Genomic DNA, 18,624 nt, shown 5'->3' on the forward strand with positions numbered 1-18,624 from the left:
TGGTCAAGTTAAATAGAGAAAAATAAACATTATGAAGAAATAATATTCTAGAGTAATTGGTGCCAAAAGAATCCTAAAACAAAAAATATATGTCTTGTTTTAATTCCTAAAAACAATCATGTGTAACCATTCTGCAACAGATTTATTGACTACAACATTGATTTAGAAATGCCAAACTAATGAGAACTCGCCATCACTTGTGATAATGGGTTATCATTTCGAGTTTGAACCATGTGTACTGATTTGGCCTCGTTTCAGAATAATAAATTATCTTAAACTCACTTCATTTCTTGAATATGTTCTTATGATTTAGGTCATAAGTTGGATTATATGAATAGTATCCCTATAATCCACTGTCTGAAATAAGCTATATGATTCTGGGCTATTTTAAGATTGAGAAACTTCAGACATTTTTCAGAAATTACATAAAGAGTTTACAGGGTTTCTCAAGCCTCTAATTTACCTCTTTATGCTCATGCTTGATTGTTGTTCCATATTAAGGTTTATTTTCCTTTTAAAATAGCTCTGCACAAAGAGAATACACTGCTAAATACTACTGCAAGGGAATGTTTACAGATGCAAATGACTTCTATTTAGGGAGCTCATGATTAAAATTTGAAAGAATGTGGCACTAGAAAGCATGTGAATAACCTTTGAAAAATCTCACAATAGAACTGAATATGGGATATATATAATCTAGGATTACAGCTATAAAGCTATGTGTGAATATGTATGTTCAATATGCCGTAAAGGACATCAAATTGAAATTTGTTAGTCTAATGTTACTTTTGTTAATTTAGTCAAATAACTGTTTTATTATTGTGAAAATGTAATGTAGAATGTAGTAGAAGGCTAGTACACCAGGAAGAACTAGTGTTATGTTTGCCTGCAACAGGTGAGCCAGGCATTTTCCACAAATCTCTCTTTCTGATAAAGGGAAGAGACATCTAAATTCTTTCAATCTCTCATAGATGCTTCGAGACTGAAAGTATTATTCATTATTTCATTTTTGATTGCTCACAGAGCAGGCTGCTAATAAAATCAGAAAAAGCTATAATCATTGGCAGACATAATGTTTTCTGCCTATTCCTGTCCAGAGATGTGTTCTTGTTTTAAAGACTAACCTTCTCGGGTCATCAAAGGGATCACTACCAGTTGTGCAACTCCTTTTGGTGGAAATCGTGTCTTTAACTCTTTTGGGTATAGTAAACACTCCTTCTGCTTCCCTGTGGATGGTTCTGGAGACTGGCCTGGTTCAGGCCCTGGCTATACAGGGGAACTAATGAACTTGTCATGCGCATCTTGAGTTTTCCAGTCTCTGGCACAGCTGTGGCACTTCCCCCCCTGCTGCGAGGCACAGCACGCTGGCCATTTGTTGGCAAGTTCATATTTCACACTGCAGGGAATTGAAATGATTGAACAGACAGAAGAAGAGTTTTATTTGCAGTAGCCTACGTATCCCCAGACTCTGATTTGGCATAAAACATCTGCTTCATGATCTGCTTCAAGGCCAGTTCCTTTCCTCCCACAAAGGTTACGACTTCAGGCAAGCTGTGCTTCCACTGGCAGGAGGAAATTTGCCCGAAGACTTGATTTAGTCAGAATCAAAGCATCCTGCCACAGAATTTCTTTTTTCAATTATCTCCGAAGAGGCAGCCAGACTTTACATGTGCCAGTATAATAAATGTAATGAAATAAGGTACACACTCCTTTCCCTCTGCTACTATCAGTGGAAGGTGCATATACAGTAGTGTATCCACACCTGGAGGCCTGTGAAACTTACCTTGCTAACTGTCAGCACATATATCTCGGCGACAGCACATTGTAGGGATGGCCTTAGATTTCTTGTGGCATGATAAATAAGTGCATGCATTGGTTTTACCTGCAGTGTTGACATCATTCAGACTGTAAAAGCAAATTGGCGTAATGATGCTGAAAGAAATTAGTATTATTTTTCATAGTGAAGAAGTGTCATTATAGCCTTTGTTTTGCGGTATGGTCCTCATTGCTAATCATATTTACCCGCATGATTTTGTTGTGCATAGTCATATTTTTTGTTCAAGACAGCCCTCGCTAGCCTTACAGACATATATACAAAATTAAATCTTGCCATTTTATTATGCTAGAGCAATTAGATGCCATCCTTGTAATGAGAAACACGACATCTTCATCGCTCTCTTCTATATTTTCATGTTGTTTTAATGCAGACATTTACCAGAATTGAATATAGTCTTCCTTCTCCTCCTACACACACACACACACACGCACACACGCACACGCACACGCACACACGCACACACCTAATTGAATATCTACATATCTCCAAGGAGTCCTGTGGGTGAAACCATGTATTCATCTTCTTTAGTTCTTAGGCCACTTTGGTTTAAGAGTAAGAACTGTTGCTTTTATGAAGTGCCTTTTTCTATAAAGTCAAAACCTCACAGCAGTGCACAGAAAGCCGATGGTATAAAGGAGCTAAGTAGAGTCTTTAATAGAGAGAGCTGGGTTGTAAGTGTTTTTGTTCCTACAGAGCAGATAGATTTGGCTCCATCTGTTCCATATTCATAACAAAGGAGCACACTTACAGGAGGCCCAGCTCCCCGGAGCCGCCTGGTAATGATCTTTTCACCCGAATGAAAGCATCTGAACCCAGTGGCTTGGCCCTGCAAAAGCAGCTAGCAGGATTGCCCTTCAGAATCTTGATTTCCTTGTAACTCAGGTTGACATAAATTTCCCCAATATATAGAGTGAAAAGAATTTACTGATTTCTCATCTTCCTACAGCCCCGTGTGGTTGGAAAGTTCAAAATGCATGTGTTTTACCTTCCCCTCCTGCAACCACAGAAGATTTGTAATTAAATAGAGTTTGATAGTATGGGGGAAGTTTGCACTTGAAGTGTCTATAAAGGTATCACAGGGGAGAGGCTGTTCTTCAAACTTTTAAGTTGTTTCTATTCAGACTTTTTAATCTTTTTAAAACTGGGGTTAATGAATAGAAATATGAGTTACACCAAATAAGGGAAAACCCCTGTTGAGTTTTGTAATTAGCAAACTTCAAAGCCAATTTCAATTGAGACCTCTTAGATTAAAAAGATAAGTTGACCCAAGAGTTTTCTTCCACTAAGCAGTGGCAAAATCGAATGCATTTCTCCTCAAAATGCCAAGTAATACAAGAGATCTTCCTATTTGTATGACATGTGGAGTCAGCATAGCAATAGGAATGATTGCTTAACACTGAAGGGGCACATCGGTGTCACTGTCACGGTTAATGGGTAGAATACTTGTTTTTATATGTTAGCTGCAGCAATTTCTTAAGAAATAGAAACAAAATGTTAAAGGATAGTTATCCTTTTTTCCATTCTTCAGGCTTTTCATATACTAGAAGCTCCTAAAAATGCATCATTGATTTATTTACTATACTTCATGTTAAAGTTATAATTGTAATTTATCAATCTTTTATTATCCATCTGTGCATTATCTGATTGCTAAACTAAGGTTTCTGGCAAATCAGATAGTAAACAAATCTCTCAATAAGTTTGCACCAGCAATAAAGTAGGCAAAGTTTTCATCTAGCTAGCTATGAGATTGCTCTGTACATTAGCAAGAGGAAATATAAAAGGTAATATTCACAGAGAGTTGAAAACATAGCAAATCAGTCTGTGAAGATCTCAAGTTTCTGGAACACCTTGTTGCCTTTGGTTATTTTTTGTAATATATGGCCCTGAATATTTTCTGGCTAATTCAGTTTTCAGTTCATTCACTTATTCACTCCTACCAAAATGTTTCTTGGATACCTCCTTTGTGCCAAGCAGCATGTTAGATTTTAGAAACACTGTGATATATTAAAAAATGGTTCCTGCTTCTGAAGCTTACAGTTTCATCAGGAAGTAGACAATAAACCAGGAAACAAACAAATCTATAACCGCCAGTTATACTAGTAGGGAGCTGGATGCAGTGCTACAGAAACATGGAGATAGCTTTCGATTAGGTGGTCATAGGAGGCTTCTCTGAGGAGGCAGCGTGAGATCCAGGACCTGAAAGGAAGTGTCAAGATGAATTTTTGGTACACAGAAGGGTGGGTTTTATCTGTAAAATAAGTTCATTTAAATTTTACATTTAAAATTTAATTTATTGAAGTTATAAATTTTTTTAAATCTTTCTAAAAATTTCAAATTTAGCCTATTCAGATTAGCTTATACATCTTATTCTATATATAAAACCAGCAAATGTAAATATTTGGTTTCATTTAAAACCTTGGTGAATTAAATAGACTTTAAAACATTTTAAGCTGAACTTAGATTTAGTTATTATCTATCGTTTAAAAATATTTTAGTTGTCTGACTGTAAAAACTTCTTATTTCAGTAATTCTTATTATAACAAATTAAATTTTAAAGTATGATGAACCTTTAGTTCTCTTAAATGTTCTAAAACTGTACACGTAAATTATAGGTTTAGTCACTGCTAAAATTTCACTTAGTCACAAATCTAAGTCAATTTTTCCATTATATATTTTAAATTAGAATTGCTTGTCTGACCTGTTACTCAATTGGCCAAAGTTATCCCACAGTTTAAAAGTATTAAAGTACCACATTCACAGATGGCATTTTTTAATGCACAAGAAATACTCGCTATGGTTTTGACTCTAAAAAATGCCTCTTTTAAGCTCTGCTGTGGTTGAAAGATAGTTGTATCCCTCAGCACAGTTTGGGGGGGTTATGTTCTCATGTAACGTCTGAGTTGTTTTAACTTGCTGACAGGTTTCTCTAATCTTCATGATTAGAGGAATTCAGCAAGGACAATGTTACCCTTACCTGTGATCATGATTGTCCAGAGCCACCTTTTATCATTACTTAAAGAAGCCCAAGGTCACCTGGATTCTAACCTCACTTTGCTTTTATTCTCTGTTCACTGGGAGGGGCCTGCAACCTGTACCCAAACTGTCATTTGATTACATTCTACATATCTTTGGATCTAAAGATGCCCACATTCCTTTCTCTCTCTCTCTCTCTCTCTCTCTCTCTCTCTCTCTCTCTCTCTCCCTCCCTCCCTCCCTCCCTCCCTCTCTCCTTCCTTCCTTCCCTCCTTCCTTCCTTCCCTCCTTCCCTCCCTCCCTCCTTCCCTTTCTCTCTGTCTCTCTCTTTCTTTCTTTCTTCCTTTCTTTCTTTTTTTGAGTAGAAATGGGGTTTTGCCATGTTGGCCAGGCTGGTCTCAAACTCCTGACCCTTAGGTGACCCGCCTGCCTTGGCCTCCTAAACTGCTGGGATTACAGGAGTGAGCCACCGCGCCTGGCCTCCTTTCACTTTTTTCTTACTTCTTAGGACCCCACACTTTTACAGATATTGAAATGCTACCTACTTGAATTTTATATATTCCTGGCTTCGCCTGATTATTAGATCAGTTTCCAAGATCATTCTACAAGAAGGAGCCAGCAGTGTGGGCAGGGGAGACTTCTAGTTCTAGGACAAGGCCCTCTTTTATTTTCTTAATTCCTTTGACATTTACCGCTACCCCTCTCTTCACTTTTGTGTCCTAATCCTAAATTTTAGTTCATATTTGGTCAACAAATCACCTTGCAGCTAGAAGATATATTTTTTTTTTTTTTGAGGCAGTGTCTCACTCTGTCACCCAGGCTGGAGTGCAGTGGTACAGACACGGCTCGGCTCACTGCAGCTTTGACCTCCTGGGCTCAAGCCACCCTCCTGCCTCAGCCTCCCGAGTTGCTGGGAACACAGGTACACACCACCACACCTGGACAATTAAAAAAATTTTTTAGTTTTATATATAGAGACAGGGTCTCGCCACATTGCCCAGGCTGTTCTCAAACTCTCAGGCTCAAGCAATCCTCCTGCCTCAGCTTCCCAAAATGCTGGGATTATAGATGTGAGCCACTGTGCCTGGTCTTGACAGATTTTTTTTAAATCTCTACAATAATTCTTCAAATCTTTATTGAATACCTGTTAGGAACAAAGCGATAGACTCCCCAGAACCAAGAACCCAAGAACACAACAACTTGGCATGGCTCCTGCCTTTGGGGGAATTTGCAACTCTAGTGGCAGAAATAAGATGTATTAACCAGTTCTAAAACAAAATAGAATGGTTTAAGTGCTAATAAGGAGACAGAAACAGATCTCTGTGGGAACCTGGAAGAGGGTTATTGTGTTAGAGAAATGGAGACATACCTCAAGTGGCCAGAGGGAGCAGGAATTTTGAGAGGCAAAGGAAAAGTCACATGAGAAAAAGTGGACTTTCCAGGAGATTCTAGGAGGGAATATTGTTGGAACAAGCTATGAATGTATGCCAAAGAAGGGAAAACAGTGGGAGGGATAAAGAGGGAGCCCGGGAAGTGGAGGCCGCAGTGAGCCCTGATTGCACCCATGCATTCCGGCCTGGGCCACAGAGACCCTGTCTCAAAAAACAAACAAACAACAAACAAAATGAAGAAGAATAAGGTTGGGACCGGATTATGGAAGAGGAAACCCTGGCTGCTGTTCTGTGCTATGACGAATGGGAATGCACAGCCATTAACTTTTCTGGAGATAATCCGTCTCAGAGACAATCAGAGGAAGCTAGAATTTAGTCCATGAGATTGGCTTTCCTTTTCTCCACTCTATCTACGTAAAAGCGTTATCAAGGAAAGCATTTTGAGTGTGAAACAAAATGTACATTCCTGGTACCTAACGACTCCCTCCTTGGTAAAATTTCGTCTTCTACAGAGAGAATGTTAATTTGTTCAGGCCTCTAGGATTCCATGCGGAGCCTGCAGGCTAAATGAATGGATATTTCTGTCTAGATAATTGTAATACCACTAGAAATGATAGGCACTGGGGAGAACATGGCTTACTGGTTAAGAAATGTAACCAAAGAAATCATTGATTTGTGTAAACAGATAATTACCCCTCCCCCCCCCCTTTTCTTTTAGGTGGAGTCTCACTCTGTCATCCAGGCTAGAGTGCAGTGCTGTGATCTTGGCTCACTGCAACCTCCGCCTCCCAGGTTCAAACAGTTCTCTGCTTCAGCCTCCCAAGTAGCTGGGATTACAGGTGCCTGCCCCCATGCCCGACTAATTTTGGTATTTTTAGTAGACATGGAGTTTCACCATCTTGGACAGTCTGGTCTTGAACTCCTGACCTAATGATCCACCTGCCTCGGCCTCCCAAAGTGTTGGGATTACAGGTGTGAGCCACCACGCCCAGCCTGTTTTGTTTTGTTTTGTTTTAATTAGAGACAGGGTCTCACCCTGTCGCCTGGGCTGGAGTGCACTGGCACAGTCATAGCTCACTGCAGTCTCAGTCCTGGACTCAGGTGATCCTCCTGCCTCAGCCTCCTTAGTAGCTGGGACTATAGTTAGACACCAGGCTAACCCAAATAGTATACAAAACAAAAATTAAAGAGCGTAATTAGAGCGTTTATATATAGCAGCACAATATCCATGGACTGGTATAGCCATGGTGCGGGGTCTATAGCCACGTCTGGGCTGGTTTTCTTTAGTGTCATCACTGTCATGTTGCAAAAGCAGTCTCAACACCCAGTCTAGCTTCCTCTCTGCAGGATTTACATCCTTGTCCTACTGTCCCTCTAGCTTAATAGCATGCTCATGCTCTTAACATGGATTGAACAAAGACCTGAGATCTTAACATATTTTCAAAAGGATCAAGATCTTCCAGCACCCTAATTCTCTAAATGCTCTCAGCCTCAGTGCACATCCTTACATAAATGTTTTCATCACCACCACCACCCTCCAACACACACAAAATAACAAATCAAACTATGGTAGAATCTGGTTTTTAAAATTTAGGCTAGAAAAGATCACAGTTAATTTCCCTTGTTTTTCTTATGACTCCTAAGTAACTTTTAATCACCACTATCCACACCTGAGCCCTTCCCCCCGACATTTGTACTTAGAACTCACAACCTCAGAAGCCTTCAGCTGGGTGCCCCCTGCTTAGGGATATCCCCATGCAGAGGCCCCAGTAAGCGCAGAGCTGATGCTATCAATCTGTAGAGTAGTGAAACAATATTCTAGATCTGTAGGGATCACCTGAGTTTCTAAGTGCCCTATAAAATTGTACTGCCCCTCTAAAACAGGTCATACTTAAAATTTGTTTTAGAGAAGATGAAGCTAATGAGGAAACTGAGGCATAGGCAGGTTAAGTAGCTGGCTCAAAACCACAAAATAAGTCAAAAAGAATGAACCAGGGAGAAAGAGAAACATTATGCATACACTCAAACTGCTAAGCCATGTTTCTTAAAAGAACCCTCACCAAGGAGAATAATAATGAAAGGGGTTTTGAAAGGCTCACAGAAATATTAACTTTTTTCTAGGAGCTTCTTTGAATTGTATTAACTTGATGATTTATTAGTAATTTACTGTCATGCTACATTAGTGCTGTCTGATAACGACATTGTTTCTGTTAATATCGTACGAATGAGGAATGAGATTTGTGGCTTTGCTTTCGTTGCCTAACAGCTAACAGCCACCCTCATAGGGTATCACACAGAGGGGCAAAAGGAGCCTGTGGAGAAGCAATAACATAAATAGTTCCTCTTGTGGGATTCTAGGAATTCTGCCTTTGTTGGAGTTTTTGTTTTTGTTGTTGTTATGGTTATTATGGGGCTTCCATCTGAAGAAGAGGTTTTCTAAGTGAATAATTCTGCCTATCTGGTATGTTGCTGTTTTGTCTTGTTTTGTGTTGTCAGATAATACCTCTCTAGTACAGTAGGTTCACCGGAGTAACCTCAAACAAGAAAGAAAGAACTGGCTGACCTTACAGCTTGAGAAAGTCACTTAAATATTGTGTGGCCTTAGGCAAGGCCAGGTCTCAGAGAATAGTTAGAACACTCATTGATAATCGAAAACTTACTTTTTCTTAACTGTTCGAAGATGTTCAGTGATTTTTAAAAATAGTAAAATATATAAGAAACTGAAATATATTTCTTCATGTGAAGGAGTTTCTTAGACAATTAAAGTGATACCTAAATATTATCTTGCTTTCTGTGCCTGTGTGGACTAGATTTCCCCATTCACATGACTGACGGAGGTGAAATTTACATTCAGAATGTGAGATTTATTTAAAGCTGTCTTAAAATTTCCTTAGAACTAGAAATGGGCCGGGCATGGTGGCTCACACCAGTAATCTCAGCACTTTGAGAGGCTGAGGCAGGGGGATCACTTGAGGTCAGGAGTTCGAGACCAACCTGGTCAACACAGTGAAACTCTGTTTCTACTAAAAGTACAGAAATTAGCTGGGCCTGCTGGCATGCACTTGTAATCCCAGCTACTCGGGAGGCTGAGACAGGAGAATCACTTGAATGTGGTAGGTGGAAGTTGCAGCGAGCTGAGATCGCACCACTGTACTCCAGCCTGGGCGATGGAATGAGACTCTGTCTCAAAAAAAAAAGAAAGAAAAAAAAAAGAACTAGAAATGCTTCTTATAAGGGGACATTTTAAAATCATTCTCCAAAATCCACGTTTTTGTCTCATACCTGAATAGATATCAAACTGTATGAGACAAATCATCCCCTTCTAGAGTAAGCAGCAGAAACAAAGTTTGTTGTCACTGAGCTTTTAAACGCAAGTAAAAGTTTGTTCATACTTCAGATAAATATATACAAAAAGCATGTTAATGTCCTATTTGAGTATTCCTAGAAATGAGTGGAAACTTGTCCTCAGCCATTTACTTGAGGTCGCTAAGAAAAAGTAATTGATCTACTGAGACTTACCTGCTGGAATTTAAATAATACTCAGGTTAGTTATTAGCAATGAGAACTTTGCCTTAAGGGGGCAGAGAGATGGGAGGGGAGGGAAACAGTGGGTAGAATGGGTGGTGCTTCCCATTTCTCTTTTGTGTGTGGCTGCACAGCTGGAACTTATTTTACCTCCCTTGTCCCAAAGTTTACTCTAATTATTTGTTCCCTGTTACAGTTCCCTGGTGTTAAAACCAAGTTTTAACTTGCAGAATATGTTTTTCTATCCCTCTTGTTATGTGGTGGGAAACACATTCCTTTTCTTATTCTAATTTTTAAAAGAAACATCCCCAGAGTCATATCAAAGTTTCTAATATTTACATGATATTCTTAATTTCTCCAAGGCCTCTATCTTTACTTAGTGACCTCCTTTCCAAATTTTACGTTTTGGGCTCTGACCTTAACCTGCCCATGATTTAAGTCTTGAGACACAGTGGACTGCAAGAGAAGAAATGTGTTGGCAAATTTAGCAGCTCCTGGGGTTGCACCATGGATGCAAGCTTGGTAAACCAGGGCCATGAGCAAGTCATTAAAACACGTGACTTTTAAATCCCAAAAGTTAGAATGGGTGAGAAGTATTTCATCATAACACATGATTTTGTTCTTTATATGAAAATTAAGTATCCTATGGTGCTTTTTAAAAAGGGCACATAGCCATTTGCAAATTGTTGCTCTAGTATTCTTCCCTTAGAAGAGGCCTAACTTTTGTTTTAAGAAGTTTTCTGTGGATCTGGTAACCATTTTCCAAGTCCATGTGGCTTTGGTTAATCTCTATTCTGTTCCCACCACTTCTTCTGTTTCCCCTCTCCACTCATGTACACAAACTGGATTTTATTGATTCGTCAAATTTTAGGAGATATTTCCAGTAGTACCATGTATTTAAATGGGCTTTACTTTTTCAGCATTTATTGTGAATGGAATATTAATGCTTAATTCCACCTTCACCTGCCTAATTTGCATATATTTGTGTTGTATGTTGAACTGCATGAAAAACCTACAGGGGAAAAAAACTGGGCCGTGCTAACAGCTAATAGCCTATCTTTTCTTTTGACTTGCACAAATTGAGAAATATTGCCTGTGGCAAACATAATGGAAAACTGCATTTTTAATGCCCCCACACACACTCATTTCTTTAAAAAGAAGAAAGCGGCTGAATATTCTTAAACATAAAACTTCCCAAAGTACCCAGATTGACATGGGACACGGAAAAGGAGGATTTTGGCTTTCAGAATTAAGATTGGAAGCTGAATAAGGTTGGGCAGAGATGTTAAGGTTGACTAATGAGTCCAGTGTTAGGCCTGAAAATGTGAAAGAAATACAATATTTCCCTCCTTTTCTGCTAAAATTTTGGTACTTCGTAAAGAAGAATGGTTGTTACCTTGATGATCAGGGAACTTTTGAGTTGTTTGAAGTCTCATAATCTTTGTATTTAACTTGATGGCCTGTGTAGAAGATAACTAATAGGAGTTTTTTTTTTATAGTAAGAGAAGTTTTAGCTTATTTTAAAATCCTTTCGGGTATTTTTAAAGACTGCCTTTGCACTCTATTTCTCCTATTTGAAGAAAGGCATTCTCCTTAAGATTTGTGTTCACATTTTGTATCCACTCATTTCGGTTTCCCCAGCAATTTGAAGTTAAAATGAGACATCATGTAATTGCAAAGAACAGCACAGGTTGGCTGCCTTAGCAAAAGCAAACTAAGTTGCATAGGAAGGAAAATGAAAAACACTTTTTAAATGCTGGAGTGAGAACATTTAAATTGATACGTCTTGTCTTGTCGTATTTCTTCAACAGCAGCTTATAATTACCTTTCTTCAAGGCATATTTTAAGTGGACTCGTAACAGTAGCTTGAAATGTAAACTAGTAAGAGATCCAGTTGTTGAGGCATGGCGGCAGAATCAGGAGTGTGCAGCTCTGTGGGAGCAAGGGCATGCTGGCCATTAGCAGAGCATGCCGGAGTGTCTTAGTCCTTCAGTCAGAAGTTGGCTTTAAGCCTTTCATTACACAGATTTGTTAGTGTACAGCATTGTATCAGCTCTTGATTAAAAAATTACCCCCAAATTTTGTGGCTGAAACATTTATTATTCCAGTTTCCGTGGACCAGGAATCCAGGGGCAGCGTAGCTAGATCCTTTGGGTTTCTCCCAAGGCAACAGTCATCTCAAGGCTCAGCGAGAAGGATTCACTTTCCAGCTCACTCACCCGATTGTTAGCCGATTCAGTTCCTTGTGGATTGTTGAACTATGACATCAGTTCCTTGCACCTCTTGGCTGGAAGTCTCCCTTAGTTTCTTGCTACATGGTCCTCTCCATTGGAAATCTCACAATATGGTACCTTGCTTCATGAGCAAAAGACACAGTGTTCGCTAGAAGTAAGGCACAGTCTTTTGTAACATAATCAGAGTGACAACCCGTCACTTTTGCAGTGTTCTGCTCATTAGAAGCAAGTTAATAGGTTCAGCCCCCTCTCAAGGGGAGGGGATTATACAAAGGCCTGCCTACAGGAAGTTGGGGATCACTGGGAGCCATGTCAGAAGCTGCATGCCACAAGCATCATGGCAGTATCTGAAGGGATGTGTTCTCTACTCTGTCTGAGTGAATGTTACATATATTTGCATTGCTAATTATAACTTTTAGAAGTGCTGATTTGGGACACTGAATATGGTCACTTTTTTATACCAAATTGGCTAAGTGCTGAGTCACGCTCACCTGAGCCCCAGGAGACCAAGATTTTTGGGAAGGCTAAAGTTAGAGCCCCTGTCTGAGGTCATGGAACAGAGTAAAAGTAAGGGGCCCTCACGGCCTTATTAGCGAGGTACTCTAAACACAGAGAACCAGAGAGTCTCCAGCTTGTATTTCATTATGTGTTATAAGGTTTTGATTGGTACTTTGCAGCTCATTCGGGGGAAGGGACTCTATGAATTGATTTATAAAGTTGCTATTAAGATAATGGAATGGAATGATTATGCTTGTTTTAATTGTCCCCATATCCCTACTCCCAACCTCCTGACTCCAATATACATTTTAAGCAGTAAACTGAGTAAATGGATGTGAATTTGGATTATGTGGCGGCTGTTTAAGACATTTCTCATTTTAAGTTGAAAAATCCTATTAGAAAATCCATGTATCTTTAGAGGGAGATTTCAGATCTAGATTTTTTTCATCTGTTTGCAAGTCACTGCCTCTTTTTGGTTGCCAAAGCTCCAATTTGGAAATTTAGGGATAAAATGTCTTTTGTCCCAGTTGCTGCTGGTTAGCTTCTGGAGGACCTGTGAAGCCTCTGATAAACATGTCTGGTACACACTCTTGCTCCCTGCCCAGATCTGCACTGGCTCTTCATGTAAACCTCAGTTGTCGCGTGGATCCCTCCAGGTACCCTAAACTGTGGTTCATATTTGTGTCCCAGCTTGAAGAAGCACAACACAAGGGCAGGGACAGTTTGAAATCTTATATCTCTTCACATCCACAGCACCTAATAAAGAAGCTGATACATAGTAGGCATTTTATTTTATTTATTTATTTTTGATACAGAGTCTAGCTCTGTTGCTGGGCTGGAGTACAGTAGCTCAATCTCGGCTCACTGCAACCTCCGCCTCCTGGACTCAAGCAATTCTCATGCCTCAGCCTCCCGAGTAGCTGGGATTACAAGTGTGTGCCACCATGCCCGGCTAATTTTTGCATTTTTAGTAGAGACAGGGTTTTGCCAAGTTGGCCAGGCTGGTCTCAATCTCCTGGCCTTAAGTGATCCATCCACCTTGGCCTCCTACAGTGTTAGGATTGTAGGCGTGAACCACTGCACCCAGCCCATAGCAGGCATTTTAAAAGCATTTGAAATGGTAGATGAAGCTGCAGTAATATGTAATGGATTTTTATAATTATTCACTATCAACTTTCAACATCAACTACTCATTTTCTAAGGAAAGCAGCACAAGAAGTTATATATAGTGAATATAATTTATGTGTATAAATGTATATATATTTATGTATATAATTTATGTATGAAATGCTTACATATTTGCTTTTAACTAAGATAAAGTTGACTTTTAACTAAGACAAAGTGATGTATCTCTAGAGCCGTAAGGATTAATACTACCTGCCTCCTGACAAAAACAAGACATGTTTTAAGATTTTACTCCCTCATTTCCATCCTCTGCTCTATCTGTTGCTCATAAATTGATCCTGAGATTTTCTTTATACGTTTAGTAGTGGGAATAGTATATGTTTCAATTCCTCTGTTATGTTTTGTTTTGAGTGCTCAGTCCTCTGCCTTTTGCTTATTGTGATTCGTAATGCACTTATATCTTCAAATAGTACTAAAAATTAATCATCTGTGTATTTAAGTTGGTATAAAGTCATCCTTTGTCAGCCAGGAAGTGTGTGGTGAAAGAACCTTGAGCATAACATAGAGGAAAACCACACTCTCACTTTATTAAACCTTACATTTAAAAAATGGAGTTTTGATAGTATATGGAGAAAGTTTTCATCTTTTTGGATTTTTTGTTTGTTTTTCAAGGTGTTAAATAAGAAACCCAAGTTATACTGAGCTAGTAAGGCACACTTCTCAGGTTGTCTTGAAGGGTTAGGAGTTTACTCCTTGAGCTCAGGCCAGTGATGCAGTGATGATAGAGTCAATCCATGGCGTGCAATCTGTGTTGTGTACTCACATATCACATTGTATGCTAATATTCCTTGTTCATAAATTTTTCTAAGGATTAGAGTATAATAGTCAAACAGTATCACAAGGCATCAGTCACATTTTCTGGTGATAGAAAATGAGGAAGTAATGGGGCAGGTTGTTAGGGAAGAGGTTTTTATTTTATGTGTCGTATAAATACAAATACATTCGATATTTTTAATTCACAGAAGTATGTAGCACATCCAATAGCTAAGACGATGTCCCTCCTTGAGAGCTCATGAGAGAACTCTCCAGTTTATTCCTGGATGGCTTATCATTTGCTGTTTAGTTATTCCCATGTGCCCTACAATAATTTTCATGTCCTGGATTTATTTCTCCTAAATACAAATCTGAAAGACCTGTACTAAATCCAAGAAGCTCCTCCCTAAACCAATTAAGCATTTGATTTTGCCTTCACCCTGTTTATCTAGCAGTATCATCTGTAAAGTCAGTTATTTGCATGTAGCAAATCAAGTTCACGAGGCTTGAAGTGAGTTCATCTCAGCTCAGAAATTCATAGAACAGCAGTGTGAACATCCATGTGTCACTTTTTTCACACTAACTCTCATGAATAAGACATATACTCCCTCAAGAACCCGTGGTTTTCCTAATGAATTGGAGTCACCTATGTGTACTGTATTTGCGACATGCACATTTGCAGTTGAGGTCCACAGGAAGGACACCGTTTCCTGGATCAAACCGCAGAGTGCAAATATTGTGCCCTAAATAACACACTAGTTACTGTAAATGTCAGTAGAGGGAGTTTTTCTGACTTTGATTTAATGAAAGCCTACAGCAAAGCCAGCTGTTAGCACTTCTTAACTGCTTGTCAGAGCAACCAGGGGAGATAGGGAGGACCAAAAACACTTTTTCTCTATACTTTTGTTTTAAAATTAAAGTAGTTTTCAACAGGTGTTGAATAGGGACACTGGGGGCTCTATACTACTTGACATTATTTAGTTGGTGAATTTAGTTCTCCTCCAGGAGGGTTACTTGGATCTAGAATTACATAAGGAGATTGTATAAAATGTGTTTGCAAGTTTGTACATTGAATCCTCTCACCTGCAAAAGAAGCATTTTTGTGTTCTGGGCTCCCCATGAGGAATAATTTAAAAATAAAGGAGAGAGAAGACACACCAAATGCCAATCCCTCGCTTTGTCACTTTGGGTATTGCCAAACTAATTGTAAGCCATGTGTGATTTGATGGTTGTCATCTGCTTTTTCTGAACAAAGAAACCACTTGAAGCAAACACATAGGGAGGAAAGTATGCGACACTTGTTTCTGTAATTTTTTTCATTTCTAGAATGCATTAGTAAATACATGTGGTTGTGAAGGGCCTTACTGCCCTTGGAAATTCCTTTGACATTTTGCTGTGTGTACAGAGGGGAGATAATCTTTCAACCGTGGGGAAAGTTTACAGTCTTATTATCTTGAAGAGGAGAAGAAAGTTTCTTCCTCAAGTGATTTATAACTTGAAACATGCTGTCATGTTTTGGTAAGCCCACTTTATTAATTCCATCCTTCTCTGTGGCAAATTAAAAAAAAAAAATACATGTACCATTGCAACACAGTACTTTCTCAATAGCACATTGTACTTATGATAGCATGATGGAAGTTACGGGCTTGGGTTAGTCATATAGAATGCAGAGCCAAGTTCTGAGTAAAACCTCTAATTGAATTACCTGCAAAAGCACTGACAGACAAGCTTTCAGGACGGACAAAGCTCTGCTTTCCCGAGCAGAAATAGGTCACATTTAAGTCTGCCTTGTAACTCTCTGTTATTGGTTTTTGCCGGCACTTTCAGCTCGTGCCTCTGTTGGGCCCCTTTTCCTGCAGCAGAGGAGGAGCAGCTCTGTGAAAGCCAGAGGGCTCACACATTATCCTCTCGATTTAGAGAAAATTGATAACAGATCAAGTTAAATGGGAGAGCCTTTGAAATAAAAATCCAAAGTATTTCTTCACAGATTACTCAGATTCTTGCATGATTCTTTTATTGTATTGAAAAGAGAAGATCAGGATATGAAAGTAGCCTTTCTGTAGCAGTGAGACCTGAAAAGTACTGTTTGTTTTAATTTGGGGGAAGAATTAGAGAAAGTTCCTGTTTGTTCAAATCAGGAAAGAATTTATTGTCCATCATGTGTATGTGAAATGAAGAGTAATATGTTGTTGTTCTCTTCTTTCTCTCCTGCTCTCTCTCTGTGTTATCCACAGCCTCTGCAATCCCAGATAATGGAAGAAGGTCCTGTCTAAAGCTCAAAGTCTTTGTGAGACCGACAAGTAAGTTCACTAGAATGAGCTTCAGAGGGTGGCTTCACTGCGCATGCTTTATTGTGTGGTCTGGTTCACAGCGGTAAAACTTTTTTTACTGTTAAATCTTGTGTGGTATCTGTTTTGTATATCAACATTCATATTTTAGTTTTCATCATATTTTTTCTCATTCTTCATGATGCTTTTACTTAAGTACACAGCAGTTGCTAACTTGTTGTTTCTTAGACTGTTGTACATGCAGAGCAAATGGGAACAATATTGGCATTTAGAACATGCCATTGATTGCAAAACAATCTTTACATAAAAAAAGAAAAAAAGGAGAGAAAGAAAAAAGAAAGAAATGGGAGTTTAAGGGTGTCTTCACTAACATATTTGGCTGTTATCTCTATTTTTGTTATAGATAGCTGTATGAAAACTATAGGTGTTCATGATCGTGTTTTCGATGTTAACGACAAAGTAGAAAATTCATTAGAACCAGCAGGTTAGTATGCTTAGAGAATCTCTTTTAACAAATGCATCTATTTCTCTGGTGCTTCAGTATTTTTTTCCTTTCTTCCTCTCTGCATGTTTGCATGGTATAGTTGTTGTTCTGCTTTTGCTCATTGCTAGCGATGCTAATATGACTTATATTCTACCTCATTCCTCCAGTATCTTTGTGTAATGCATGTTAGATAAAATAAAACTTTTCTTTTTGGAATGGGTTTGAGCTAATGCAGTATCGTAATATAGAAGCCCCATCAGAATGCTAAAATCTCACTGCCTTTTACCATATCCTCAGAGCATGCTAGTGAATCACTGTGAATATTAAAGGTTCTGTTTTCATATAAGACACAAAACATTTCTATTGTATATGTTCGTAAAATTTTATTTTTTATGTCCAAATCTATAGATAAAAGTAATAAGACTATTGCACAAAATAGAAACTAATTCAACATACTTAGTTTTCTCTAAAAATTTACATGCATCATTGAACTGACCTAAGGAACTTTATTTTATTTAAATATTATTTCAGCTATTGTCAATAGTAATTGGTCTAGAGAAGTATAATCACATTGCCACCACAAATTCACACATCTCTTGCTGCCACAAATGTACCAGTAGCCTGTTGAGCCAAATGTGATCCTTGATTACCGAGGCAAAATAAGTTTTAAGGATAAATAAAATTTTTCTACTATTGACTTCCACACTCCTAACGTTTCCCATAACTAAAGAAAAAAAAAAAAAAACCCACCAAAGCACTCATTGAGGCATTTAGTCTGTCGCATACTATGGATAATGAGAACATGTAAACTATTCATTTGGTTATCAATTCAGTCTGGCCATTTAATGAAACTAGATTAACTGGGAGGAGTGGTTGCCCTCTGCCAATTGCTTATGGAGAAGTGTGCCTGGAGGCGCTGTGTGTTCCCTTCCTCTGTGGTGTCCTCTTCTCCCCTACCTGCTCCAGATCTTCACTGGTTTCCTTACCCATCTCCCTTGATGATCTCAAAGCTTAAGGGAAATAAATTTTTTTCCTCTTCATGGAGAGATTTGAGCCCCCTTATGTAAATGGGGATTTTTTTTTTTTTTTTTGTCTTTTTTTAGTAGAATTTCTCTTCCTTATGGTCCTAGAAACTAACGGGCATTGAGGTCCACTTTTTCCTCCAGTGTTGTAACCAGGACTGCACAGTCAATGAGCCTTAGGGAAACTTACCCTGAGTAAATGCTGTGCCTCAGGACATACAATAGCTTTCCCGTTATAACTGACAGAAAGAGTTAGAGTTTTTTCCCTGAAGCATTCTTGTTTTTCTAAGGCAGGCATCTCACCCAGAGTGTAATTGAGAGGTGTGTACAATGAGTTCTCCGAGGTCTTAGTGGCTCCCCAGGGATCAGTTAGCTGCTTTAGAAAGTTTTAAGGAATGAATGCTGATATGAAGACATTTTAATTGTGTCCTGGA

General features: G+C 38.8%; 1 protein-coding gene across 2 annotated transcripts in view; it reads left to right on the forward strand.

Annotated features, from left to right (window-relative positions):
- EFNA5 (ephrin A5) overlaps positions 1-18,624 on the forward strand; it is a 295,100-nt gene that overhangs the window by 267,320 nt on the left and 9,156 nt on the right. The window contains exons 3-4 of one of the 2 annotated variants that reach the window (XM_033178971.1): positions 16,631-16,696; positions 17,088-17,168. In XM_033178971.1, the coding sequence (XP_033034862.1) occupies positions 16,631-16,696; positions 17,088-17,168 (147 nt within the window). The remainder of the gene's footprint in view (positions 1-16,630; positions 16,697-17,087; positions 17,169-18,624) is intronic. The other variant, XM_033178972.1, reaches the window with a different exon arrangement.

The sequence above is a fragment of the Trachypithecus francoisi genome, unplaced genomic scaffold (assembly GCF_009764315.1).
Source record: "Trachypithecus francoisi isolate TF-2019V2 unplaced genomic scaffold, Tfra_2.0 Lachesis_group2, whole genome shotgun sequence".
In the NCBI taxonomy this organism is placed as follows: domain Eukaryota; kingdom Metazoa; phylum Chordata; class Mammalia; order Primates; family Cercopithecidae; genus Trachypithecus; species Trachypithecus francoisi.